The 9,375-nt window shown below is 34.0% G+C and overlaps 1 protein-coding gene across 1 annotated transcript in view; it reads left to right on the forward strand.

The window, feature by feature from the left end:
• Nucleotides 1-9,375, forward strand: part of MTA3 (metastasis associated 1 family member 3) — an 86,774-nt gene that overhangs the window by 24,862 nt on the left and 52,537 nt on the right. The window contains exons 5-6 of the mRNA XM_085315779.1: nt 7,120-7,183; nt 8,316-8,433. Of these exons, the coding sequence (XP_085171905.1) occupies nt 7,120-7,183; nt 8,316-8,433 (182 nt within the window). The remainder of the gene's footprint in view (nt 1-7,119; nt 7,184-8,315; nt 8,434-9,375) is intronic.

The raw sequence follows: 9,375 nt of genomic DNA on the forward strand, positions 1-9,375 counted from the left end.
CATGTAATTAGCGGAAGCTCTCAGGACTCCACAATTTCTAGACTGTGGTTTGRTGATCGTCACTGCAATTTAGTCTGCTTGGAAGGATTGAAGACTTGGCATAAAGTGGCTGCGTGATTGGAAATTTTCAAAACACTTTCCTATTCGAGACAGCTCAAGAAAACCCCTTTTTATTTAAGGCAGCTCTCTTTTCTACTCAGTATCTGTACTGTTTCTCTTCCTTTCATCTTATAGCAAATAGGAGAAACATTACTCTTGAGTTCTGTTCTGAACAAAACCTTGCCTTCTTTCATTTTGTATCTTAAGTTTTATCTTCAGCTATCATTAAAATAATAACATAGGTATAAATCAAGTTTTCCTCACAAGCGTGTTTCTTAATATTGTCTGCTGTTATTTTGTTCCTGATCTGTAGAGCTAGTGACTCGCTCCTATGTTCAAAATTTWTAATGTGCGACCACAATTTTCTCATGAATATCAGTAAGAGACAATTGGCATTTCTGCACAGAGGTATACAGTGTCATTCTGTTACGTTTGGGAGTGCAATTAACAGCAGAGTTTAGAGGACTGTGGAGTCATCCCTGCATATATTATTTCTTTAACCTGTATCTTAATGACCAGTGCATAGCAAGTTTCATTGACTGAGTGGATTTTACTGTTCTAATCAGAGCAGTGAGTTCAGAAAACCATTATACTGCAGTAAGCTTATCCAGAACATTGTCTGCATTGCAATAGAAAAATTATATGGCATGGTACTATACCTGTGAGGTTGCTTTTTCCACTCTAATGGTTTGTTCTGGTTAGTAGGCACTAAGCATTTTGTTTCTCTTATAATTTCATTCTGAAGTTTCTGTTTGTATATCTCATGACCCACGAGATCCTCATTAAAATAAGATTTGCATCTTGTGGGCTGTCTTACTCATCTGGTGAAAATAGATGAAGAAATAGCATGCAGAGATAACAAAACAGGAATTGAAGGGAGCATTCCRCTGTTTTTAAAAGTAGAAGTTGGGGTTAGGTTTAGCTCAGTTAATTAGAGCGTGGTGCTAATAATGCCAAGGTTGTGGGGTTCAATCCCCGTACAGGCCTCTCGTTTGAGGGTTGGACTAGATGATCTCCAGAGGTCCCTTCCAACCTTACCAGTTCTATGATTCTAAATTATGGTGAAACAAACAAGAACTTTAAAATACCAAAATAGTTACTGTGGATTGCAATTTTTTTTTGTCATTTGAAGACTTTTTTTTTTTTTAATTTTGGGAAATATTTGGCTGAACTGTTTGCATTATTGATTATTTTAAGGGGGGAAAAAAAAGACTAGAACAGTACAAACAATAGGACTGTCTTTTTTTTTCTCCAGATACGCATTCAGTGTATATTGTGGAGAATTTGGTGTTTTGCTCTAGATGCTTTAACCAGGCTATATCTAAATGTTGTCATAATTTTGTTTTGTACAGTGTCTTTGATATGGCATTTCTTTGTATAGCTTAAATGCTTGTCTGGTTTGTCTTCATCTTGTGTCTTCATTGAAATAGATTAATAAAGAATGTCTTCTCATGTATCTTGCTGTTCTGAATGCTGATCATTATCGTGGTCTTGTTTGACTTATGTTTCCTCATGGTTTCCATTTTTCCATTGGACCTCACTCAGACGTAGCTTTTTTGTCTTCAGTTTCAAGGTTTCCGTATCATTATTTCTAGAAATTTGTTTTGTTTTTAGTTCACAGAAGCTGTTAACTATAATACGTGTTATTTTGGCACTTTGTAGCTTAGCTGTTTGCAAATGCTTTCTTTCATTTAGCGTAGAACCTACCTCTGTAGGTCTAATATTGTTTTTTGTTTGTTTTTAAGATAATAGTCCATGCATGTGTAATAGATACAGTACTATCTTATGCACATGAATCCAGCCATTAGATGGTTAAAACGCTCTATAAAGAAATACAACATCAAATGGAAATTCACTGATTTAGAAGGCATATGCTGTGGTTAGTTTTCTCAATTAAAGAAATAAAATGAAATTTTGTAAATTACCAGCAATAAGGTATAAGGTCAGTTAATACACTGCCCTAGCTGTTTTTGCTAAAATTAATTTGCAGTGTTTTAGTAATGAATTACTTGGACTATTTTTGGTCTTCCCATGAATGTTCTTCAGGAGAGTATATCACAATGATACTGAAGGAATGTTCTTGCAATAATTGRGGTTGAATAAGGGAATAAGCGAGTATGCTACAGATACACAAACTAGAGAAGTAAATTGGAGAAGTAAACCAGGGACTCTTATTTATCCTTTTACATTAAAAATCAGTGAAAATGAAGTTGATACACAACACAAAACACTGACATTGGTTTATAGTTAATCTTTAGAAGTCAGTGCTCTGGAATTATCAAGGGAAAAAAAAATTCATAGTGATCCAAGTATAGGGAAGCATTCCTAGATCTCTACCAGTGAAATGTTTGCATCTGCTAGCAAGCATTGCAGTCAGATTTTTCGTCTCATCTTTCCACCATTTTTCGTTAACATTGTTGCTGAAATTAAGAGAAATTCAGGAGGTTATATACTGCAGACTTGATGAGTGGTTTAACCTCATTTCCCATGATGTGCAGTGGTAATGAATAAGACATTAGTTATGTATGTTTGTGTAATGATCAGCAGTTAACAACTGGCATCTAATGCATATTGTTAAGCTTAACAGTCAACATTCACTGAAACAAATGAGGACTTTTCACAAGAAGTTTTTCAGATGTGATCATCTTTAAAATTAAGGAGGTCTTTGCAAACAATTTATATTTGCTAACATTTACTTACACGCTGGTCTGTTATAAATGGCAGAACGAAGGGTGTTGTAGGTCCTGTTGTCATATGCCACTGGGTCCTCTTGGTAAATACTGAATAAATTACTAGAAACAGATTTAGATGTATGAAGTGCAAAGTCATGTACTAAAGGAGCAATACATATTGTTAATAAAATGATAATTTGATTGCAAATTGATAGTGTTCAAATGCTAGTTGCTAATGAGATGATGCAGCACATTTAACACTTCTCATACACGTCTAGCTATTCTGTGTACCTCTAAAACACCATATTTTGAAAATAAATCAATAGATTACTTGCAGGGAAATCAGAGGCAGARGAATTTGAGGCCAAAAGAATACTGGGAGAGAAGGGGATCAGAAAAAGGAAAGAGAAAAGGAGGACTGTGGGGTCAAATTCCCGTTGTATTATCTTTATGCATTACACATGGGCAGATCTGTATGAGTTCTGAATAGCAGGAAACTTAGCAGGAAACATTAGTGTGGCCGTGACAGAAATGGATAAAATCCCATGATTAACTAAGATAAATATTGCCATGCAGAAGAAAATTAGTTTGAATTTCCAGTGCATTGATAAAAAGCTCATGTTGTTTTTAGTTTTACTCATCTATTATCAAACTAGAGACTGACTGACAAAGAAAATTGGACTTGTGAGGTAATATAAAGGAATAAGGAGCCTATTCTCTGAGGCAGTGACTTGAAAAGCTAGGCTTACTTAACCTAGTAGTATAAAGGCAAACAGCCTTGCRGGACTAGCAATGGGGGACAACCAGCCTACTTCAGTAACAGTAGCAGGGACTAGGTGGGATCAGTAATCCAGGGAAGTACCTTTTCTCCCAGTGCTTATATAACAAAAGTCTTGAACAGTTAAAACAAAAAATCGACGCCCTAAAAAATCCCCCAGCAACAACAAAAATCATACAATGGGCTAAAATGAGTATTAAAAATTTAAATCTCATCCATGACGGAAACACACCTTTACTTGTTTGGGCAGTGTTCTTCGAGTGTGGTAGCTTGTTTTACGTGTTAGATATTGGGTGTTTTGCAGCTCTGTACAAACCTCTCACCTGGCTGTTTTTAGAAGTCCTTCCTTGGATTCATGTTCTAATTTCACTGGGTGATCAGCAGTCTTCAATTGCTATCTTGTTCTTTGTCATTGGCTTGCTCCCTGCAAGTTTCTGCCTTGTGCCTGTTCAGGAAGGTGTTCCTGATCTAGGCTTTGAGCTCAAAGCCTTTGCACAACTATCCCAGAAGAGTCGTCATATTTTTTTTAATAGTGGGTAGACAGTTTCCTGTGTCCTTAACACTGTTGTACGACCAAATTCATCAGTGATATAAACCRGTGGAAGTAGATTTGCTCTATCAGCTGTCATGTTTGGCCTGTTACTTTTTAACGGTGCTGAAATGTTTATTGTGAAGYTGATTGCGGAATGTGTGTGTTTTTTTTAATGTAATTTCTCATAATTAATTGATTTTTCTCTTGCAACATTACCATTTGAATTCTCTAAGATAAATCAATAATTCTTTCTTTCTGCATCTGTTTATTCTTTGTGATGTTGTTTTTGGATTTAAAATGAATCCATACTGTTATCTGGACTTAAACTTTTTGTCTTCTTGTATTAGCCAGAAACATATTCTATTTCTCTAACAGCAGCTGGGTTTTAATGTACTWCTTTTCGTTCATTCATTACTAAGTAGTAGTGTATTATTAGTAGTGCAATAATATATTGGAGGGTTTTGTTAACTTCAGTCAGTGGTTTTTATTTTGTCAGACTTGCCACCRAGATTTCTGCTGTTTTACGAGAACACTTAGCTGCCTTGTTCTAAAGTAGTGGTGRTGGTAGGTATCAGAACACCCATTTCAGAAGCAATTTAATGAATGAGAARAACACTGAAATTCGCTATTGTGTAGTTCTATTTCATAGAATTTTCTAGCTCTGGTTCAAAAGTTATAATAAAGTCAGATGCTTCTTTAGTTAATTGACAGATTATAGTAAGGTGAAGATTTAGAGCAGGTAATATGATGTCAGAAATAGGCTAAACGTAGAAGGGAGACTAAGTGCACAAGAGAATGTACTAAAGGATAAAATTGTATCAACAGGGCATAATCTTAGATCTTTGTTGCTTATATTCATGGTGTTATTAGTTACAGTATGAGCTAGAGTGGCCGAAAGGAGATCACGTGTGTGTGAATGAATACATACACACACACACACACACACACACATATATATATATATATATATATATATAGATATAGATATATATATAAAAAATATATTGGAAGAGGGAGAGGCATATATATGTGTGTGTGTGTATTGGATATAATAATTACAATGATTGAAATGTATTAGTTCTGTAGAATTTATTAGTTGTATTAGTAAGCCAGCAATGACACACTCACTCAGATCTCCTCTCCTAGGTTAACAATCCAAAAGATGTTACATATTGATAACATTAAGGTCCTCTTGGAATTTTTTTGTGGGATGTTGAGGTACAAAAGGAGAAAATTTATGAAAGAGTGAATTCATTGAATCTTAAGAGTTCACACTAGACTTTTGGATGCTTTCTTGAATGGAGTCTTTAGGTTTTTCTGAGATTCTTCTGATTCTRTTTTTTTAAAAAAGGCAGTAAATTTGGGAAATGAGAAAGGGCAGGAAAGACATAAAGAATGAGGAGTAGAGAATCAAGTGAAGGAAAGTTGCGTTGTTTGGTGGCAGGGTGGTGAGGATGAATCAAGTTACTAAGTATCTGATTTGAGATACTCTCTCTTTTGTCCTGCCTTAAGAGAAGCCACTTTTGAATGACAAGTAGAACTTGTACAGTGAATTTTCTCTCCTAATATTCTTGTTGGTTCCGGAGTTCTTCAGTAACCCTTGCCTTGAGTCTCGGGAGCTTCCTTTGGAGCCTTAGGAAGCTATTTTTGGGTCAGTGTCTCTTGGCAGTTAATGCCATTAGTACATATTTTTTGAATCTACTACYTTAAAATATATTTTAGACTATGTTTTAATAAAAAGCAGAAAATTGTGAAGAACTGGAAAAGCAACGCCGTTTCATCATTTCTCTGCTAATAATTCTATTATGTCAGGTGAACAAAAAGTTCTCTTTCAGGCTTTAYGTTTGTTTGTTTTTTAATCTAGGAAGTAATATTCCATTCATCCAGGCCTTCAGTCTTGGAAAGATTGTATATGTAAACACTGGAGCAATAGCTTACTATTAGTTTTTGTAACAGGTTCAATAATTGTAAGCRTATTACATATGTCTAACTAAATGCATATGTATTAGGAGTGTCAGTGATATTGGTGCTTATATAGATGGAAGTACATTCAGAAGAGCTGATACAGCTGATCTGATAAAATTTTGTAATTGTTTATTTATATGAAATCTTATGTTTARAAGATCAGAGGTGTTTACAAAACTGGAGTTTTTTGTATTTAAAAATCAGGACTATAGTAATCCAAATCCAAACTATTTTTAAAGTGTGGTTGATGAATTAACTAGTCTTCCTCTAGTATTATCAAACCACATCAGCTTGTGCAGTACCTGCAGACTTAGTCATAAGGAAAAAATTCAGTGGCTTCCTCTGCTGGTATCTCTGCATCAATAAAATTAATTCATGGATTGTAGCATAAGTATTGAAACTCTCTTACCTTGTCAGTGCTAATGACTTCCCTGTTAAGTATGTAACATGCTTTCTGTGCTCTTAAAAAACTTCACTTACCGAAAGTAAAACAAGCCCTTCAAACTAAGGTCACTTTGATAGTGACTAATTGGATCATAAGATGATTTGTGACAGCAACATGGTGCTTAGAATTTGATAATTTATCATAAAGTTCAAGAAGGTATATTCAGTGTTGAAATCCATTGAAAATAAGGACTTCAGAGTTCYGCAGAAAATAGAAATGACGCTGTGAATGTTGTATTCACGTTTTCCTCAGATGCTTCTGCACATGCTGTAATATCCAGGGACACCAACTGTCTTTTAAATTCTTTTTTTATTAATTGTATTTGTATTTCAGAGTATTAATAAATACAGTTTGCCATGATACCTCTCATTGCTACTTTTTTTTAACTCTCAAACTTCATTCCCCAGTGCTGCAGAATTTGTATGCATTTTTTTTTGAGCACTTGGATCAATATAGCTATTCATTTTGTTGCTTTGTTGTCAATCTTTGTCTTAAAATATCATAAAATGCATTTCACCATGTTTTTAATGTAAAATTTTATATCTGGATTATATTCTAATAAATAGCTTTTTTGACTTCAGAAAAAAATCAGTTTTAGAAAGGTAACAATTTTCTTATGTTTGTATAGGGGAAAATGCAGCGTTGCACTTCTGAATGAGACKGAATCTGTGTTGTCATATCTGGAGAAAGAGGTAATATATGTGACTTCTTTTTTGTTTAAATGTTGGGACAGATTTATGTTATGATTTTTACAACACTATTTTTCATAACTAAGAGAATAATACCTTGGAAATATTTTTTAAAATATTATGTTAGAAGTTAAGAAAACACTTGATTTTAAAAGTGTTAYGGAATAAAAACTATTATATGACTCTATCGTGTATTATGTTTCTATTCTGCCTATTACTATATGTAGAAAATAACTTAAGTCTACARAGTAATTTGTATGATATCTTAATATAAAAGAAAAAGACATGAACAGTTTTCATCCAGTGGATACTTTAGGGAGAATTCACACAGCCTCTTTTTTACTGAGAGGTATTCTGATGGGAAGAACCTTCCATAAACAATGGACAGAGAGAGAATTACTCCTCTAGAGGGCAATTTAGCACAGGATTTTTAATTTTAGGGGCTCTGAATTGTGGGAAAACTTGTGGGAGTTTAGCCTCACTAGAGAGAAGACCCCTCCCCCCCCAAAAAAAAAAAAAAAAAAAGCCCCAGGAAGCATACATATTGTAAAACACCTTTAAAATTAAATACATTTTTCTTTGGAGTTTCTTAGGATGTCTTTATTTTCATATTTATACGCTAAACCATAGGTGATCTAGGTAACTTATAATATGTCCCTTAAAGCATTACCTGCCAATTCTGCTGACTGCACCAGGTATGCTGATGCTATTGGTGTGGTGTAAGCCTTTCTCAGATACTGACAGTGTTTTATGCTGTTTCAGACTAACTTATAAAAGCATGATAGGGATATTTAGGAAAAGCAGCACGTTAAATTCAGAAAGTAGTTGCCATTGTTGCTTTTCAAATTCTCTGATATGTTGCTGCGTATAGATTTSTTCATCATTCTACTGTTCTGAAATAGCTTGTGAGCAATGGAAGAAGCTTCTGTTAGCCTTTTAAAAGTACTCATAAAACATCTGCATTGCTTAAAATAAGAACTAATGCTCCACAATTTTTATTCTTCTACCTGACCTGTACCATCAAGAAATAGATGAGAAGTGTATGAGGGGGACTGCTTTAGTAATTTTCAAATGGAATAAGATGTAGTTTACAAAAACAATGTAAAAATTCATTATGCTGTGTCTTCTTTTTTAGGATACTTTTTTTTATTCATTGGTGTATGATCCATCACTGAAAACACTTTTAGCAGACAAGGGAGAAATCAGAGTGGGGCCTAGGTACCAAGCGGATGTGCCAGACATGCTTGCGGAAGGTAAATATTTTTTGATTTTCATTCAGAAAAAATTCACATCTTGCATTAATGCTTATGCTGAAACTCTGAAATACAGTAGTCTGCCTAAAGGCAGGGAAAACAAAGTAGCAGAGATCAGAAAATTGGCAAATACTGGTAGGTATTATGATGAAGCAAAGAAAGGGTGCTTGGAGTAACTGCAATGTCCCTTTAAAGTTTGTGCATAACACAATGTAGACATTTTGTATTGATTTATCTAGCTAATGGTATAGCCTAGCTATATCTTTTGTGTAGGCCTCATGGAAAGAAAATGTTGAGAACCRATCAATTCTGTAGAATAATTATACAATAACAAAGTAAGTGAAAAAACATTTCCTTTTTCTCTCTTTTAAAGTGGGCTCTGTATGTAAAATGCGTGTCTTTGTGTCTTTGTATTTTTAGATACTGACTTCCCTCAGAGCATCTTGTTTGTTTTGTAGMAGGAATGAGATAAATATTTTGAATGTTGGTATAGTTTTAAAATAATGAATCTTTATTTTTTCTTAATATAGCACAACTCTTTGTACCTTTGTCTTGCGCTACATAGTAACATTAATTTTTTAAACAATTTCAAATTCAATATTTATTTAATTTGGATGCTCTACAAGACGTATGAGCAGCGATGTTTTGCTATATATTTGTAATGATAATATTTACTTAGTAAATTTTAAAATGAACAGTTTTTGTCAGTGAATTTTACACTCTATTTTGAGTAATAATAAAATAAAAAGTTTTCCTGAGAAATACCTAAGCATAAAAATTTTTTTCAAGAATCTTGGCTGCTTATTCCTTTTAAAAAAAAACARAAACAAAAAACAGTTCTGAATGCCCTAAATACACATTTTCATAACCTTAGATGGGATGTTTTACATTGGGTGTGGGCATTTTCATGGAGCTACTGGAGAGAGTCCAGCGTAGGGCTAC

The sequence above is a fragment of the Rhea americana genome, unplaced genomic scaffold (assembly GCF_003343005.1).
Source record: "Rhea americana isolate MKP2758 unplaced genomic scaffold, rheAme1 scaffold_44, whole genome shotgun sequence".
NCBI classification, from domain to species: domain Eukaryota; kingdom Metazoa; phylum Chordata; class Aves; order Rheiformes; family Rheidae; genus Rhea; species Rhea americana.